Raw genomic sequence first — 19,345 nt, forward strand, 5'->3', positions numbered from 1 at the left:
AACTCGTCAGTCTTCCATCCTCTGTTTCCTAGGAGCTTCTATTGTACTTTGTCTCCATGATTTTGCCTACCGAAGATAATGAATATAGGTGGAATCATAAAATATTTGCCCTTTTGTGTCTGGTTTCTTTCACTTAGCATACCTTTACAACATTCATCCAGCTTGTAGCATGTACCAGAATTTTCTTTTTTTTTATTGTGAGAAAATATACATAAGATGACATTTAATGTTTTAAAATATACAGTTCAGTAGCATTACAGACATTCACGTTGTTGTACCATCACCACCGTTCATGTCCAGAATTTCACCTTCTCAAACTGAAACTTCCAATCCATTAGACAATAACTTCCCATTCCCTCCTTCCCCATCCTTGGCAATAACCATTCCACCTTCTGTCTCTGTGAATCTGACTGCTCTTGGTATCTCATACACATGGAATCCCGCACAATTTGTCCTTTGCTCCTGGATTATTTCACATAGCTTAGTGTCTTCAAGATTCACTTACGTTGTAGCACGTTTCAGAATTTTTTTTAAAGGCTAAATAATGTTCCATTGTACGTACAGACCTAGAGCTTTGTAGTTTTTCCTCACAGAGATCTTGTACATATTTTGTTAGATTTATATCTAAATGTTTTATTTCCTTTCTTTTTCTTTCTTGGTGCTAATGTAAATGGTACTGGGTTTTTAATGTTATTATTATTTTTTCTTCTTTTTATTTCTCGGTTTTTAATTCTAATTGATTACTAATCTATAAGAAAGCTATTAGCCAGCCATTGCACCCTTAATTTGATGCTGCACTTCCCCTCCCTGACCATCCTTGGCTCAAGGCAGCACCAAAGGAGTCCAGCTCCCATAACCAAGAGCATCACTTCCCCCCCAAAGAAGCCCCAGGCTCCCACACACCTGCAGGGCTCAGACGGGCACTCTGAGTCTGAAGCATTTTCTCTTGTGCCAGGTCCATGCTGGAATGTGCAGAAACAGGCGAACACCCACCCAGTAATGAGACGGAAGTTAGGGGTCCTCACCTAACATGCTCAGATACTCAGCTGTATCCGATTCTTTACGACCCCATGGACTGTAGCCCACCAGACTCCTCTGTCCATGGGATTTTCCAGGCAAGGATACTGGAGTGGGTTACCAGTTCCTCCAGGGGATCTTCCTGACCCAGGGATTGAACCTGGGTCTCCTGTACTGCAAAGCGGATTCTTTACCAACTGAGCCACTAGGGAAACCCAAATCCTCACCCAAGTTAGGACGTAAAAGAGCAGTCTTCTGGGAGAAAGTGCTCTTGAAGCCAAGCCACAGAGGCTAGCAATTTGGCTGGCAGAGTTTGAAGGTGAAGAAGGGGTTGTCACAGGGCAATTGTTATTCTTGCTGTGAGTTCCCTGTGTGGCTAGACCCTGGTTCACCCATTTGGTCTCCTGCTTATGGCCTTGCACTGTGCCCAGGTTATAGACTGTGGACAAAGCTAGGTGATGTTGCACTTGTTAGAGTCTCCCTGTGCCCTTTGAGAGGGCACATGCCTAAGGGTGGAATTTCTGGGTCTGGGTCTAGGTGAAGGTCCCCCTTTTAGAAAATCATGCAAGTCAGTTTTTTATTTTTTTTTGCAAGTCAGTTTTTTGAAGTGAGTGCAAATTTACCCTCCCAGAGCCAGGAAGAAAAGACCATATCTTTTTTATTTCACTTAGAAATCTCCCCCCCTCCTCTCCCTACCACCATTGCCCTTTCCCAGCCATACCTGGCCCAGGCCATGCCAACAGCAAGTCAGAGGCAGGCAGAAGCCTGGGCAGGCTGAGGAGGCCTGAGAAGCCTCAAGACTTTGGTGCTTACAGTCAACAAAAGACCCTGGTCTGAGGATCAGAAGTAGCCCAGCCACATCTGATCATGGCTATAAACGGAAGTCTGGAACAAGGGGCAAGCCCTGCTGGCAGGAACACTGATCACATCAGCCCCCACAGGGAGACCCAGTATGATCGGGGGTGGGGCAGGGTATGTGCAGGAAAAGCAGGTTTCTGGGCCCCACTTTCACCCCCATCTTCTTATTTATCCTTGTCCACAGGGCTGGTCCTAGAAGAGGGGCCATGCCTGCCAAACCCTCTGCCAAGCCAGTCACCAGTCCTCGGCCTGTGCCAGAGGCATGTATCCAGCCACTGATCAGACTCACTGTTCTCACTACCACAGGAAATTGTCCAGCGTGGCCTGGGAGGGGGTGGGCACTGTCCTGGCCCCCAGTTTCTGCCTAGCCCTGGCCTTGGGCTTTGGTTTAACCGGCAGTGGGCGGATCATAGTTGTGTCGGTCTGAAGAAAATGTCAAGGAAACGGCCTACAAAGAGGACTGGAATGCAGGGCTCGGCCTTGGGGGTGGGCAGCGCTGCTACACAGGGCAAGGTCTGGCTCTGCCCACCTGGGGCTGCAGCCACCAGTAAGCTGGGGCCTGGGGGTACAGGTGAGGGATGATGTGGGGGCGCCATAGCTTAGCTCAGCCCAACACCACAAAATAAGGATACAGGCTGGATGAATTTTGTTCGGCCTCCAAGTCCATCGAAGCCTATCCTTACCTAAAGCAGAAGGAAGAGGTGAGTGGGCTGGCCTAATGGGCTAGGGCCACCCAGCCCCAACTGCAAGAAGGCAGACACTTTTCCCTTGTGGGAAACCGCACTCACTGCATCTGTGCTGCGGCAGGGCTCTGCCCTGACCCTCTTGGTCTGTTTGTGGCCCAGGACAGCATTCCGGATGAAGACAGGGAATGCGCCAGCCAGCTCCTCGTCAGGCTCCCCCAGACAGCGCTGGCCCCCCAGCGAGAGCTGGGACTCCTGCAGAGGGGACCCCAGAGCCAGGCTCAATGAGCCAGGTGGCAGCAAAGAGGAGGGTGGGAGGCATGTGGGAACAGGATCAGGATCTCTGGTGCCTCATCTGGAGGCAGGAAGGACAGGCAGTAGGGTTCCCAGGGTGGCTCCAGCGTGCTTCAGTCCTCTAGGAGTGAGAGGGCTCTGGCCAGACCCTGACCTCTCAGAAGACCAGCTTCATACTCAGTCCTGGCCAAGGATAGAGGATGACTGCCTGAGCTTCTTCGGGGGCCTTACCTGCCTGGGGCCTTTGGGCATCTTCTTGGGAACATCCTGAACAGAAGAACTGCAAGAGAGAGACGTAAGGATTAATGAGACAAGCAAGAGAAGGGCTTTGTATAGAGTGAGTACTCAGGAGAGGAAAGAAGCGGTGGCTGGAACCAGATTCATGTCCAAACCCAGGTGACCCTCAGTGCCCCATCAGCCACTCAGAGCTTTTAGCACAGGACCTGCAGAGATCTCTTAGCCATCCTCACTCCAGGCTGTGGAAGGGCCAGGGACTACCACTTACTGTGCCTTCTCAGGGAATAGCCTCTTGGCAAGGCCATGCTGGGTGCTGGAGGGCTGGCTTGGGGGAGTGTCCACATTAAAGGTGGCATTGAGGTCAATGTCATCGCCAAAGGCTGGCCGGCGAAGCTTCAGACTCAGCATCTCCACAGGAGCTGGGCTATAAGGCAGAGACAGTTTGGTTACTCAAGATCACAGTGGCAATAGCCTCTCAAGCATTAGAGATGGATCAGCTCCAGGGGCCTGGAGCTCACACCTGGTTTACAGCCGTCCTGCAAGGAAACCCTAATCTCTCCAGAAAAGAGATCAGTCCTTGGCTTGGTCCTTCACACAGTGGAAGTCTGGAAGACATGCAAGGAAGCAAGCAGAAACCCACAGAAAACCCATTGTTCAAGAAGCCTCATTTCTCGGAGTACACACAAGGATCCTGTCAGAGAGGTGACCACAGACTGAAGCAGATGGATGTTCCTTCCAGTGCTACTTATCATGGCCAGTGGACAGTATTAGAGACTGTCCAAACAACTCCCCTAGGGGGCTGGCACTTTCAGAGCTTGAATATGAGACATACATTCAAGTAGTGTTCCTAGAGACTTCCCTGGTGGTCTGGTGGTTGGGAATCCGCCGTGCAATGCAGGAAATGAGGGTTCGATGCCTGGTCGGGGAAGGTCTCATGTGCCACAGCTGGGCGTGTACATCCTGGGGGGGACCAGAGTGTACACAAGCCTCCAGAGCACCTCTGTGGCCCCTGGCACCCAATGGCATCTGAATACGAAGCAGTACCTGTGCAGAAGACAGTAAGCTCATTTCTGCTGAGGAGACTAGGGAACAGAGTGCAGAGGACAGTGGACCCTTCAGTGTGGAGAAGAGCAGGGGGACACAGAGCAGGGGCACACGGAGCAGAAGGACATGGAACAAGAGGACACGGAGCAGCGGAACATGGAGCAGGAGGGCACAGAGCAGTAAGGCCAGGGGTGTCCTGCTGCAAGGGGCAGTGCGATTGGCCTGAAGCCTGAAGGTCCACCCCACCCACAAGGCCAGCTCCATGAGGGTTGAGTGCAGAGGGTCCTGGGAAGTGTTTGGCAAGGGAGTGGTAGGATGCCCAGGGGTTGCTATGCTGGACAGATGGGAGGAGTAGAGGATGGGTCCCAAGCCTCACACAGAGGTGGTAGCAAGAGAAAGAGTCAGGGAGGCAGCTCATAAGTTAGATGGGCAGGCTCTGAGCAAATGAGTGGATGCGTGGAAGAGGGAGCATAGTGATTTTCCAACATTGAAAAGCGGCTCAAATAAAAGCAGCTGGGTCGCTGGGTTGTATTTTCTGTTCGGACCACCAATGGGCCAGCCAGGCCTGAGGACCGTCTCAGCCTGTCGGCTTCCGGGCGGCCACACAGGCAGGGACATCCATCCCTCGGCCTCTTGGCTCCCTCTGGTGGCAGCTTTAGTGTGACGGTGCTGGGACCAGAGGAGAGTTCTTTTGGTGGGTGGTTTCGGGTTTGTTTCAGAACCTGGGGCAGGCGGACATATTAGGTGAGCCGCTCCATACACAGGATGCTCCTCCCCTTTCTCTGACCATCCCTGGGTCCTTTCTGGCCTCTCTCCGTCAGAGCCCAGGGCCTGCCTCAAAGCTGCTTTCCAGCTCAGTCTTGGCTGTCACTCGGGGCAGGAGGTCCACAACCTTCAGGCCGACCTGGGCCACCTACCCCCGACAAAGCCAGAAAGGGTGAAGACACCCTTACCAGGGAGCTCACCAGCTTGGAGTCCCTGTTCCACCCCAGAGGGTCAACGAACCTCTCTAAAACGAGGCGGTTGATAGCTTCACTGTCTCCTGGTGGCAGCTTCAGGGTTTCCTGCAGTATCGTCAGCTTTTTTTTCAGGTTCTTCAGGAAGAAAAGAGAAGAGTGTGAAAGAAAGGCTGAGGGCACCAAGTCCAGAGTGACCGCCAAGGACGTGAGCAGTACGCATGAAAGGCAAGCCCACTGGGACCAGAACAAGGCCTGAAAGTCAAATATCAGGCTTAGGAGGCCAGGACCACCTGACCTCAGAACCCCTTCTGGCGGAGCCCCTCCTCTGATGACCTCAAGGATGCAGGTACAGGACAGACTGTGAGCAAGACCCCTGTGCTCTCTGTCCTCTGCTGAGCAGCCCAGGCTCCAGACCAAAGGCCAAGATTCCTGTCCTGACCCACCCCAAACCAGGAGGATACAGAGAGCCCAGGGCTGTGACCACTGACTGAGGCAGGGTTCGTGGGCAGAACTCATCCAGCCCAGGTCTTGCAGGGTACATCTCCACCTGCTCATAGATGTTCCTCACCGCAATTTCCTTGTCAGCACTCTCTAAGTCCTTCTGAGACGACCTCAGCTCCAACTTGGCCTGGTCCAGTTCAGAGCAGACTGTCTGCAACTGCAAGCAAGTGTAAGGAGTGAAGGACAAACACAGGGGTGGCTGTGTGCCCTGCCCCCAACTGCTGCTACACTAGCTCGTGGGAGCCCAGGCCCAGGAGGAGCGGGGGACACAGGGAAGACCCGAGTTCCATGGGGCTGGACCTTAATCTTAGTCTGGCAGCGTTCATCTGGAGCAGTCCAGGGCTCCTCCCCACATTCATGCCCTGATATGCACCATGCCCAGAAATAAAAGCAGCTGTGTTGACTGATTCAGGTTTTAAGAGGCCTTCTACGGAGAGTCCTGGTGGTCTAGTGGTGAGAATTCTGAGTTTTCACTGCCAATGGCCCAGGTTCAATCCCTGGTCAGGGAATCGAGGAACAAGGGGAATAAGCCAAATGGCAACACACACACACACAATAAATAAATATAATAAACAAACCACAAAGAAAAGAACAAGAGGCCTCCTACTCTAGGCCTGGAACAAAAAACAGGCCCCTGAAGCCATCACATTTGGGACCTGTGTGCTCCAGCCAGCTGAGAGGTACCCAGAGCGCAGAGGGGAACAGAAGTGTGCAGGTGTTGGAACGACAGTTGTGTGACCTGCTACCCTAAGCAGACAAGCCACGCAAGCCAGAGTCAGTGCCTAGTGAGGACCAGAAGCCAGCCTCTGTGAGTCATCCCATAGCCCCAGTCTTGCTGAGGAGACACTCACGCGCATGACAAAAGGACAGCCACCTCTCCCCTCACACTCGGCTCCCCATTAAGTTACCTTGCTTCTGGAAGAAAGCAAGTCCTTCTTCAGTTTGTCAGCTAGCTCCCCTGAGGCCTTCCGTGCCTCTTTTAGATTCTCGTACTCTCTACGAAGGGACCACGGAAAGAGATGTCAGGCCGGGACACCCCCTGGTCAGACTGAGTCACAGCCCCAAGCAGACACAAAGCCCGTCCCAAGCCCTCGGCCTTGCTCATTCCAACTCTGACACCGGAGCCCAGCAGGGACCGGCTGGCGCTGCAGGGGGTCAAGCACCCCAGATGCTAGAAGAGCTAGTCAATCTGTTTCCTGGAGATTAGAGAGGGTGTGCAGTAAACCCTGGCCCCACTGGGAGGCCCCCTACACCACCTGGCCACACACCAGGCATCGAGGATCCTTCATACCTGTCAGCCAAGTGGCCCCTTTTCTCCAACCCCACACCCATGGGAGTGAACACCTGAGCTAAGTTTCTGACGCAAGCCAGGCGGGATCAGTAACCGCGTGCTAATGGGGAACAGGCTCCAGATATCAAACTGGAGCATGGCAAGCTATGCCAACCTCCTTAGAAATAACACTTATAATTCACATGCAATTCTCTCAATAATCCTGTGAGGCAGGTTATTATTATCTATTCAGGAAGCTAAGGATCAGAGATGTTAAGAAACTGGCTCCTGGCCACACAGTAAGAGGTGGGATGTGGTTCAAATGAAGGCAGCAGGGCTCCAGAGCCTGATCCTCATTCTGCCTGCTCTGCTTCACAAGAGACAGGCAACGCACAGAGGGGCATGGCTTGGGGCCATGACTCAGCTTGGATACAGGGGCCAGAGTACCCACTTCTTGAGGGACACGCAGTACACAGCCAACTGCTCCACCGCGGACTGTCCCACACCCATGTCTCGGATCATCTCCTCCACCTCGGGCCGCTGGCTCTGAAGTAGGAGCTCGATTCTGAAAAACACCCGGCCCACGGCATTTAAAATCTGGAGGCTGATGGGTAGGTACCCAGTGCAGCTCTGCCTCCCTTTGCTGCCGTTGCTATGGAGACAGCCTGAGCTGCTAGGATGCTTTAGCAGGAGGCTCTGCCCAAAGAAAGGCCCCAGCGCAGAGCTCAGCAGAGCTGCAGGGACACTGCTGAGGGAGAAGGGGTACTGACGGAGGGTCTCAGGTCAGGGATCCCCAGGGAGAGGTTCTTGGAACAAAAGCCCTGCCAGGTTTCCCATGGAAAGTGAAGGAGCCCGCAGAGGCTGAGTAAGGCCTGAGCCCCCCATGGCCTACGGAGAACTGAGCCACTGAGCTTAGCCAACCCCTGCTGCAGCCCTGGGAGCTATGCCCCCGCTCTAAGCTCACCGCTCCAGGCTCTTCATCTTGCTCCGGAGTCGGCGGGCCTCCTCCCGAGCTTGCTTGGCCTCATCCTGCTGCTGCTCCAAGTACTTCATCTGCTTCTGAAGAGCAAATGCACCCCCATATGTCTGTTGCTTGGAGGCTCCCAGGGGCCAGGGCTAAAGTCGCCAGGAGAACTCCACCCTAGAACTGTCTGCTTTTGAAAATGCTGATAAGCATGTGCTCTAGCCCCAGGAGGTAAGGCTCCTGGGCCCCACTCTGGTGTGTGCTTTTGCTGCTACAAGGCCCTGGACCAGCTGCTTCCTCACCCCCCAGCTTGCTTCTTCCTGAGATACGTCTTACCATCGGCATAGCTCACTCTCAGCATCTAAAGGCCTGCTGGGGGCTGCCAGGGTCCAGGGACTACTGTGTAGGAAGCTGAAGAAGCCTGGAGCACAGATCCAGGCCGTGCTATCCATTACCTATGGACAGTTGCCAGGGTAGGACAGCTGCCCTCAGCTCCTGGCCACTTCATCTCCGACCTGGGAACGCCAACACACTCCAGCTCTGCGGCCAGGTGCTGGTTCACTCCTTCCTTCCCATTGGCCAGGCCACGTGATCCAATCCAGCCACCAAGCAGAGCCAGAAACAGTGAACACCCTGGGGCCCTATCTGTTCACCCGGATGGGTCCTTTTCCTTTTCAAATGGCATCTGGCAAGGACTGGCTCCTACGTATGAGGTCAGACTATCAACTGTGGATTCAGATCAATCACCTCCTGCCCCTTGGAGAGCAAGAGGCTCACCAACCCAGGCTGATACAAAATTCATCTGGGTCTATCTAGAGCCGCTTGCTCTGTAGGCTTTGATCTGCCCGGTCAGCTCAGCACAGACGACTTCAAAGGCCCCCTGCTCCTCTCTGGGATGCTGTTTGATCTGGCTCCAGAGAGCAGCCCAGCCAGGGACAGGCACGCTAACAGAAGGTTCTTCAGGCTGGCTTTGTCAGTGGAGTACAAACCACTTTGGGAAACATGGCCTAGGCTCACTGAGGTCTTGGTTGAGCAGTCCGTCCATGAAGCACTGAGCAGGCCTCACCTCTCCAAACTAACTAGTATAACATCCACAGGTGCGGGCAATACGACCTTTTTCTCATGGGCTGGGTGGGAGGCCTGGAGAAGATGGAATTTCCCTCCATTTTACAACTGTACAGACCACGGTATTGACCAAGGCAGACACAAAAGACAAGCCCAGAGTGGGGAACCCAGGAGGAAGGCTGTATCTCACCATCGACCTGTGCCCAGGGGGGCTGGGGACCCACCTTGAGGGCGCAGCACAGCATCTCGGCCTTGTCCAGGGCCCTCTGCAGGGACTCCACAGTGGCGTTGCGCTCGTCCAGCGTGTCCCGCAGAGAGTCGATGATGAGCTGGCTGTCTCGTTTTTCCTTCTCTGGAGCAGAGGCGGGGGACAGAGGGAGGAGAGAAGTCTGTCCACTGTGCAATATGAGAACCTGGGCCCTTGGGCCCCAGCACCCCACCCCAGAGCCAGGTGAGGAACAAGTCATGGGCCACAAAGTCAGGCAGCCTGCTTATCCCTCTGGCAAGCACCAAACCAGGGATGCCCAGCCATTCTGGGAATGAGACCCTTTTTCTGCCGCTCAGTTACTGGAGTAAAGATTTCACTTGGCCCTGATCCTGTGGGTCCAGTTCATTCATCATCCCAGAACTCAAGCACTGAAAAAGTTAAAGTCGCTCAGTTGTGTCTGACTCTTTGCGACCCCATGGACTATACAGTCCACGGAATTCTCCAGGCCAGAATAGTGGAGTGGGTAGCCTTTCCTTTCTCCAGGGGATCTTCCCAACCCAAGGATCAAACCCAGGTCTCCCACATTGCAGGCAGATTCTTTACCAGCTGAGCCACAAGGGAAGCCCAAGAATACTAGAGTGGGTAGTAGCCTATCCCTTCTCCAGGGGATCTTCCCAACCCAGGAATTGAACCAGGGTCTCCTGGATTGCAGGTGGATTCTTTACCAACTGAGCTATGAGGGAAACCCTCAAGCAGGTTCCTGCCAAATCTGGCAGCGGAACCCTCAACTACAATACTCTGACCTGCCAGGTAGACTCCTCCCAGCCTGGGTCCTAGGCAAGAAGCCCAGACAAAGAAGAGGCTCACCTCATCTGGGTGAATAGCATCAGTCACCTCCCTTTCCTTTCCTGCCATCACAAGAGCTGCTAAGACTCTTGGCTATACCAAGCAGGGACAGCCCCTGGATATGCCAGAAGGCTGAGGCCTTCCTTCCAGGCCTCAGTCCAGTACCCAAGTCAGGGGCTTCCCAAGGCCCCTGGGAACTCACCTTTCTGGGAAAGCAGGGCTCTGGTATTATCCAGTTCATTCTGCAAGGCAATACTCACAGTAAGCAGCAAGAAGGCATCACAGCTGGCCCCTACCCAGCCTCACATAAGGTCTGGGGGAGCCCCAGGCGGGGACAATGAGGCCTGTGGGCCCAGGGAAGCATGAACCTGCTGCTCCTCAAGGCCAAGCGAGATCAACAAGGAAGACAGAAGCCTTGCTTGGTCTCTGAGTGTCTTTTTAAAAAGTCGGTAAAATGAAGATAATCTCAGGTACAAGACCCTAGGACGGGAAAAGAGGCATAATAAGGGGCAAAAGAAGTGGAGCCTGGCCTGCGCGGTCAGTTTTATGGCAGAAGCTTCATCGCTTCCTCGGGCCTGTGCCCGCCCTGACCTTCCCTGGCATTAGCTGGACCCCCTGGGGACCCAGATTTGGGATGGCCAAGCACCCCGGGCCACACTGCTCCCTCCACCCCGGGTTCTACCTGCTTCACGGTCTACCCCCTCCCGGCCCCAAGCTGGCTCTGTGCACCAGGACTCTTCCAGCCCCAGAATCCAACAGGGTAGGGGAGCCGAGACAATTCTGCACCCCTGGATGAAAGCTCACCTCAGCCAGGCTCGAACCAGACTGTTGTGAGGGTCAAACGAGCCTCCCCAAGCCCGTACACATGTTCCGAAGCCACTGCCACAGAACCACTGAAAGGCTGGAGCAGAAGAGAGCCCCACTCCCATGCAGGAGTCCCATGCGCTCAACACCCTTATGGGCAAGAGATGTACCTACTCCATAAGCAGGAAAACCAGGCTCTGTAGCCCTGAAAGGCTTGGCCTAGGGTCCGTGATGGTAGCTGGATGCAGAACAATCTTCATCCAGGTTAGGCTTCCCAGGTCAATGCAAGACTCATATTATGACCAATACAAGGCCGGGCCCTTGTTCATGGCTAAGCTCCTGTTGTCAAACTCTCTACTCAGGACTTTGGGGCAGGAGCTGTTGGTGGCTGAGCTGGTTAAACAGGCTGGACATCTCAGGTGGAAGCCGTGGGCAGAGAAGGGCACACACGGCTGCCTGAGAGCAGCTGCCAGCCCAACCTTACTGCTATCCCCCCAGCACCTTCCACACCCAAGCAGGGTGCCTTCCAAGCCCTTGCTCCAAACTACTCAAGATTTGCCTTCCTGTCTCCCAGATATGGCTTAGAAAATCAGAAAGAACTAAAGCTGCCTTTGTTGCTTTTCTCACAAGAAGGACACGGCTTAAAACTGGGAGCAGTTACCATGACGATGAACACGTTAGCTTTAAGCACAAAAGCTCCACGTTCTTGAAGCAGTGAGGTTCCAAGGACGTCACAGCCCCCCCGGGGGCCAGGGCCAAATGAATCCTAATCTGACAGATGCCCAAAAAATTAACCCTCAGAGTCCAGGTTCACTTGCAAACCCCAATCCCACTTCCTTGAGAGGTTTCTGCCAATCCAATCCCTTTGTGCATGAAGCAAGCTAAATCTTAGGCTTGGAGGGGAAGCAGTACAAGTGTGGGAGGGAATCCACCCATCCTCCCCTGCAGTGTGGGTTTCCATCCTGGCTGCGTATCTTGATTCCATGGGCCCTGCCCTCCACTCCTGCTCTGGGAAAGACTCAGGCACCTGGATACACACCAAGCTGCCCAGGCAGTTGTGAGGCACAGGCAGGTTTGCAAACAGTGGGTTCACACATCTTCCCTGGCTGAGGACAGGAAAAGATGGTTATAGATCCTTTGCAAGGTGAGGGGACTTTGAGAGACACATTCTAAACTATGGCAAGAACTGCTCTGAAATTCCAAGGGGAGGGCTCACAGTCAATGGCTCCCTTCATCCCTGACAGAGGATTTCTCCAATGACTATAACATTATCAATTATTCTCTGCTCTCACTGTCCCAGCCTTGAAATCTCTATCAAGTCCCCCCTTCCAGAACCCATTTCCAGACTCTAGGTACCCTCCCTGGGTAGGAGCAGAAAGTGAACTCTCAGAGGGCCTGGGATTCAGCAGAATGAGATAAAGTCTGGGTACCTTTAAGAATTCTGCATCTAAGACATTCTCCTCCTCCTGGGCAAGGTCAAAGTAGAGCTTATTGATAATGGTTCTTTTGCCAACCTGAATGAAAGAACGAGACACAGTGTGACTGCATAGCTGGGTCATGGGCAAGAAGGACAGGGGACATGCAGCCAAGCCCATCTCCCACCTAACCTTTCACAGTACATCCCTTGGAGGGAGGTGACCTCTGCAATCCTGTAGGTGTCCCAAGCTGGGTACCACTAGTTACTGAGTCATGTCATTACAGATCCATGTGGTAACTGCTCAAAAATACCCCAACTCTAGGTGCTGGGCATTGCAGGGGAAAGGCAGATAAGGAGACCAAATCTAGCCAGGTGAAGACTGGCCCAGGCAACGAGTCCATCTGCCAGCTCCCCATGGGCAAAAGCAGGCCTCCCGCACCGTTTAAGAGCACAAGTGAGGCTCAACCAGCCTCAAACCAGATGGTTCAGACAGGTCAAAGACATTGCTTTGCTTCAGAGACCTCTCCTCATCCTTGCTCCCTGGCAAGGAGTGTCTTTAGCTGAGGAGTTTTCACCCCACCAACTTTACCTGGATTCGGCACTGTGGGCAGGTCCGACTTGGTGCTGTCTCAAACCACTGAATTAGGCTGGAATGAGAACAGAAAAACAGACTGGTTTTAGGGGGAGACATACAGTCCAGGTAGCCATCCTGACCATTATAGCGTCTGTCCTGCTCCTCTCTGACCCATCGCCTACCCAACCAGGAGGGCAGCACCTCAGGTAGTGATGGTATATCCCACAAGGCCTGACTAGTACAAGCAATCCAACCAACTGGCCCTTTTTTTTTGCCCTTGCTGGCTTGGACTTCTCTCCCCTGAGCTGTTATTTTATCAACTTTCTAGGCTTTGATTGGGGTTAGGGGCAATGGTCAAAAGTCAGGGTCCCTCGGAGACAGGAATTATAATAATCCAAAGGGGAACTTTCAAAGTGAGGGTAAACTAGAGGTAGCAAGCAGAAGTAAAAGTAAGACACAGCCCAGCTATGCACCATCGATCTGCCCTAAACTTTAAAATATTCTCCTATCTGGTGGTCCAGTGCTAAAGGACTCTGTGCTTTCACTACCTGGTTGGGGAACTACTATCCCACAAGCCAGGTGGTGCAGTCAAAACAAAAACAAAATGTAGTAGACAACCTACTAGTTGGCCTACTTGTAGACAATCCCCCACCCCCGCCCCGGCCAGGGACCAGGGAAAAACAATCCTTTCAAGAAGATGATACCATCTTTCCAGACTGCAATTTTTTTCTATAAATAATTTTTCAAATACATATAATACAAAGCTAACCATGCATGATGACGGAATACTACACAGCAATGAGAATGAATGTGTCTACAACTCAGAACAAATTATGGGTGAATTACATAAATGTAAGATTGAAGAAGAGAAGCCTGATACCAAAAAAAAAAAAAACCAAACCAGTAAATTGTGTTTAATTCCATTCACATAAAATAAAAGGTAGGCAGAACAATAGACTGATGAACTCCACTTTCACTCTGAGAAACAGAGAGGATGCTTCTCTTCTGCTTGAAATGGAGGCTTTCACTGGGGCGGTGAATAAGCCACTGCCTGTCAGCTTTCAGCCATGGGAGGTTCTACTGGCATTCACTTTGCTTCAGATGTTCAAGTTCGCAGCTTCTACTAGCTCCTCTGGTGGCTAAGATGGTAAAGAATCTGCCTGCAATGTGGGAGACCCAGGTTGGATTCCTGCGTCTGGAAGATCCCCTGGAGAAAAGAATGGCAACCCAGTCTAGTATTCTTGCCTGGAGAATTCCATGGACAGAGGAGCCTGGTGGGCTACAGTTCATGGGGTTACAAAGAATCGAAGCTGACTAAACGACTTCGACACTCACACATCTTACAATGTAGACACTAAGAGTTAAGGGGAAGGGACAGGATACTTCTCTAAATTAATCTCATTAGCATTATACATTTCTCTACTGATTCCATTGAACAAGGCCTACTTGCTCAGGCTAGGAGCTTTCATATATTTGTCTTGCTTCTCTGGAGCTTTAAACCTATTAAAATACACAGTAATAATTTTAAAAACTGTTTTTCACATGCATTTTCAGATATGCATTATGCCTGGCCATTAGGCTCAGAGTCTGATAGAAATCGTATACCAGGATAAACGTAAAATGGGCCTAAAGATAAACCACTGTTTGGGTTATAGGGCTCTGCGCTGTCAGCTTACTATTAAATTTGAAAAGTGACTTACTAGTTTCTCATCTGAGCTGCTACTTGCCGACTTCAGCTGGGAAAAAAAAATAGCATCAACTTCCCATTATCATACTCAGAACAAAGAACTGCGGATTTTTTTTATGATTGGAATGTCTGGTAAATATCCATTCCACTGATACTGCAGAGAGCTGATCCATATCTCCACTGTGTTTCAAATGCATTTGTTTTAGTAAGTGAATAATCAAAAATAAATTACTCTTTCAACAGAAAACTGTCTGAGATGTGAACTTATGTGTGTAAAAGCCTTTCATCATGTTTAAAGGTATCTAGAGGAACGTAATAAAGCACTGGATTCTAAAAAAATAAAAAATAAAAAAAATAAAAGGTAGGCAAAACTCATCTATGTTGCTGGAAGTCAAGACAGTGGCTATCATGAGTGGAGGAAAGGCAGTCTGGTGGGAGTAACTGGAAGACTGCATGGGGCCCCTGGACTCTTTAATCCACAGAGACTGGTAAGAGGCCAGAGGAGAAATTCAGGCAAGGCTTTCTTGGTACTGCACCAGGAGGGAGCAAAAACAAACAACAGGTGTCCTTGCTTGCTCTCCGGGGGGAGGCGGGGAGTGAGGAGCCGGCCAGTTCCTCATATGGGGTGAGTGCAGAGGGGTGGATTGGCAGGTTGAGCCACAGCGGTAGCTTAGGTGGTGGTGTGCCCACCCCATTGGTGGTCCTGTGTGGAGGGATCCTGTATAGTACCCTGGTTTTGCTTCAAGACCTCAGAAATGGCAGCTGGGTTTTGGCCTTTTTGTATCTTCTTGTTCATAGTTTGCCCAAGCTGAGCACCATGTAGTTATTTTTAGTCCCTTATAGTTTCTTTGTATTCTGTTGTTTGAGGAGGCATTTGTCTAGGTGCAAATACAAGCATTCTGAAAGAGTGTCCCGGGTCCCTGTCTTTCTCAGCAGGAGGTTTCTGGAATGCTGATGTCTAGTTTCTTGCTCTGAATTCTGGTTGCATGAGTGTGTTCAGTTTGCAAAAATTCTGCAAGCTATACCTTTCTTATATTTGTACTTTTATGTATTATACTATATTTCAATACAATGCTTTGTTTTAAAGTAAACAGTTACACAAGGGAAAGCACTGCATATTGTAAACCAGAACATAACCACAGAGACTTCAAACACTGGAATTATCATCCACCATGACAGACACACTATGCCAGATAAACAAAAATTAAGATCAAAAATATCAAAAGAGAATTTGAAAATAAAAGGTGACATATCAAAAAAAAAAAAAAAGGTGACATATCAGAACTTAATAAGAAATAAACAGGAATTCCAAAACTGAACAAATGGCCCAAATTAAAAATTCAATGGATGAATTTAATAGCAGTTTAGGCAGAGTTGAAGAATCAGTACATTGAAAGATATGTCAGAGGAAACACTGAGAATTAGAAAGGTGGAAAAATACATAAGAAATGATAAGAGATATAAAAGTTACCGTGAGGTCTAGGATGTATATAATTAGAAGTTCCAGGGAGAAAGCGTTAGGTAGAATAACGCCCTCATCTCTATGTCCTAATTACCAAAACTTGTGAATACGCTACCTTATACAACAAGAGTAATTTGGAGATGGGATTAAGTTAAGGAGATGGGGAGATTATCCAGGGGTGTCTCATGTAATCACAAGCGTCCTTATAAAAGAGACAGGAGTGTCAAGAGTCATACAGAGGTTTGAAGATGTAACACTGCTAACTTTGAAGATGGCGAAAGAGGCCACGCACCAAAGAAGGCACAGCCCCACTTCCATCTTCATTTTAACCAAGCAAGACCCATTTTGGACTTCTGACCTCCAAAATTATAAAATAACTTCTGTTGTCTTAAGCCACTAAGTTAGTGGTAATTTGTTACAGCAGAAATGAGATGCTAATATAGAAAGAAAAGAGATAATGGAATAGAGGCAATATATGAAGAAACATTGGCTGATAGTTTCCCAGAATTGAGTAAAGAAATTGTTCCACAAATAGAGACTTCCCTGGTAGCTCAGGCGGTAAAGCTTTCCACCTACAGAAATTGTTCCACAAGTTAAAGAAACCTCATGAATTTCAACCAGAATAAATAAAAATAGTAACAAAAAGTGAATTGAGGTAACTATATTATTGTCAGACAAAACAAACTTTAAGTCAAAGCATACAAGAGATAATGACTTTATATATTGATAAAAGGCTCACTCTAACAAGAAATAACAATTATAAACAATAATAAACAATTATATACACCTAACAAAATATACATTAAATATATATATGAAAGACAATTGTACAGAATTAAGGGAGAAATAGCAAGTTCTACAATAAAAGTTGGAGGTGTTAATAATACACAATTTCAATAATGGATAGAACAATCAGACAGATGATCAATATGGAAACAGAAGGTCTGAACAACACTTTATACCAACTAACCTGACAGATGTATACTCCCCCCAACAATAGCAGAAAACACATTCTTCTCAAGTGCACATGGAACATTCTCTAGGATAGGCCATATGGTGGGCAACAAAACAAATCTTAAAATTTTTTAAAAGATTGAAAATCAGACAAAACAGATTTTCTGATCAAAATAGAATGAAACTAAAAATCAATAACCAAAGAAAAATGGAAAATTCACAAATGTGTGGAAATTAAACAACACACTCTTAGATAACAAATGGGTCAAAGAAGAAATTGCAAGGGAAATAAGAAAATACCATGAGATTAAAGAAAATGAAAACATACCAAAACCGTGTAAGACAGCAAAAGCAGTGCCAAGAGGGAAACTGATAGCTTTAAACACACACAGTAAAAGCAAAGATACCCATTATGATGGCCATTATGAAAAAAAAAAAGTTTGGCAAGGATGTGGAGAAACTGGAACCCTTGTGAATTGTTAGTAGGAACGTAAAATGGTACAGCAGACACAGGAAAACAGAAGGGCAGCTTTTCAAAACATTAAACATAGAATTACCATATGATCCAATTAGTCCACTTCTCAGGATAACCCAAAATAAATGAAACCAGGAACTTGAAAATATACTTGTACACCAATGTTCATAGTAACATTATGCACAGTAGCCAAAATATGGAAACAACCCAATGTCTATTAATAGATGAAGGGACAAACAAAATGTGTTATTTTCATACAATGAATAATAATCCCTTAGTCATAAAAAGGAGTAAAATTCTGAAACATGTTACAACATGGATGAACCTTGAAAACACTATGCTTAGTGAAATGAGCCAAACTTAAAAGAACCAAATGTTGTGATTTCACTTACATGAGGTCCCTAGAAAAGAAAAATTCAAGGAGACAGAAAGTAAAACAGAGGTTTCTATGGGCTGTGGGAAGGCGGGAATGAAAAATTATTGTTTAAAGGTTCAGTGCTTAGTTTGGACTGATGGAAACGTTCTGGAACTAGTGGTGATGGTTACACAATGTTGTGAATGTACTTAATGCCACTGAATTGTACTCTTAAAATGGTCAAAATGGAAGGCATCTTCGAGCTCACTGAGTAAACATTCTCCTGAAAAAATTTTAAAATTTTATGAAGTTTTCATTGAAATTAAATGGTGGCAGACATGTCCAAGAAATATTGCAGGAATTTGATCTCTTTATGAATCTTGGGAGAGATGAATGTGTGAAGCTGGGCAACAGAACAATACTGAAATGGTGGTAATATGAGAAAACAGTATCATCATGTCAGAAGTTTTGGAGCAAGTATAAACAAAGGCTGTGTTCACCAGAGAAATCAATTGCTTCCATATGTCCTTTCCAAAGGGCCTGTTTTAGTATGATATAAAATTCAGGTCGTATACATTTTCAGAACTGAACTTTTTTGTTAAGTAAGCTTTTGCAAAATGTTAAATGTTAGGTTATATATATATATATATATATAATATTGCTCCAATAGAACAGTGTATAGTGGGAAAAAAAGGAAAAGGAAAAAATGGTTAATTTTATGTTACATGCATTTCATCACAGTTTAAAAAAAGAACTCGCGACTCAGCCTGTCCACAGCTACCAGGGGGATCTCCCCACCAGCTGTGCATTCAACAGAATGGTCCTACCAGTCAGCAGAACACCTTGATTCGAGAACACCTCCTTGCCACTGATGTTAATTTGGGTTTGCTTAGGTCAGTGAATACAGTGCAGTGTCTGACCAAGGAGATGACTCTGGACAGAATCATTCCAAACCATCAGGCAAACCACAACAAATCCAGTAGACTGCTGGCTACCAGGTCTGGCAGAAAACAAAGGGCTCACTAATGGGGTGAAAGCATCTGCACGGACAAATAATTTTGAAACCACATCTCTCTGCAAGCCAATCAAAGAAACCTCTACCCTGTCTCCATTAAACCAAGCCTTGTACCTTCCCCCCTACACCCGCACCCCCGGCCTCAGTTCAGCTGTCACCTCCTCGGGGAAGCCTGCCACACAACTCGCTTCTGCCCAGGTCAGGAACTCTCGTGGGACTCCCATCTAATAATGCCTTCCTCAGCACCAGTCTGGGCTCCGGGGGCGGGTCGCCCGGAGCCCCGACACCCCACAGTCCTGTAGCCCTACAGGAGCGAGGGCCCAGCTCCAACACAGCGTTCACTCACCACTGCCAGTGGAAGGTGTGGCCGCAATGGATGGCGGCCACGTCGCGGGAGTGATCAAAGAAGTCGGAGCAGATGGTGCACAGGGCACGGATAGGCATGATGAGTGGTCTCAAGTGGCCGAGGTAGCCAAGGAAACGGCGACGGGTCCAGCTTGGTGGCCGTGCCTCCGCGTCTTCACTAGCTTCGAATTTGGCTCCACGGCGCAACTTCCGGGAGAGGATCGGAAGTGGCTGCACGGAAGGTTGGGTCCCGATTGGACGAACCCTCGGGGGGCGGGGCTTAACGGCCCCGCGGCCGTGAAGAATCCTGG

At 49.1% G+C, this 19,345-nt stretch overlaps 1 protein-coding gene and 1 pseudogene across 1 annotated transcript; one reads left to right on the forward strand and one right to left on the reverse strand.

Annotated features, from left to right (window-relative positions):
* Positions 1-60: 60 nt before the first annotated feature.
* LOC122424641 (TRAF interacting protein) lies at positions 61-19,253 on the reverse strand. Its single transcript, XM_043442683.1, has 15 exons — positions 19,036-19,253; positions 12,757-12,814; positions 12,181-12,264; positions 10,149-10,188; positions 9,117-9,244; positions 7,828-7,922; positions 7,315-7,428; positions 6,502-6,589; positions 5,661-5,750; positions 5,139-5,227; positions 3,358-3,513; positions 3,084-3,132; positions 2,664-2,813; positions 2,508-2,558; positions 61-2,298 (listed from the first exon to the last, which is right to left on the reverse strand). Exons 1-15 carry the CDS (start codon positions 19,131-19,133, stop codon positions 2,173-2,175), a joined length of 1,416 nt encoding a protein of 471 aa, XP_043298618.1. The 5' UTR covers positions 19,134-19,253; the 3' UTR covers positions 61-2,172.
* LOC122424978 lies at positions 17,979-18,157 on the forward strand (annotated as a pseudogene).
* Positions 19,254-19,345: the final 92 nt, after the last annotated feature.

This window comes from Cervus canadensis, chromosome 22, assembly GCF_019320065.1.
Source record: "Cervus canadensis isolate Bull #8, Minnesota chromosome 22, ASM1932006v1, whole genome shotgun sequence".
NCBI lineage: Eukaryota > Metazoa > Chordata > Mammalia > Artiodactyla > Cervidae > Cervus > Cervus canadensis.

What these genes read in the sequence shown, in the direction of transcription:
- LOC122424641 (XM_043442683.1), bottom strand. Translation starts at nt 19,133, where the DNA reads ATGCCTATCCGTGCCCTGTGCACCATCTGCTCCGACTTCTTTGATCAC. An exon ending in CTATTCCCTGAGAAGGCACA is followed by an intron (nt 3,133 to 3,357) that starts GTAAGTGGTAGT and finishes TCTCTCTTGCAG; the next exon opens with TTCTTCTGTTCAGGATGTTC. An exon ending in TGCCCAAAGGCCCCAGGCAG is followed by an intron (nt 2,814 to 3,083) that starts GTAAGGCCCCCG and finishes TCCCCTCTGCAG; the next exon opens with GAGTCCCAGCTCTCGCTGGG.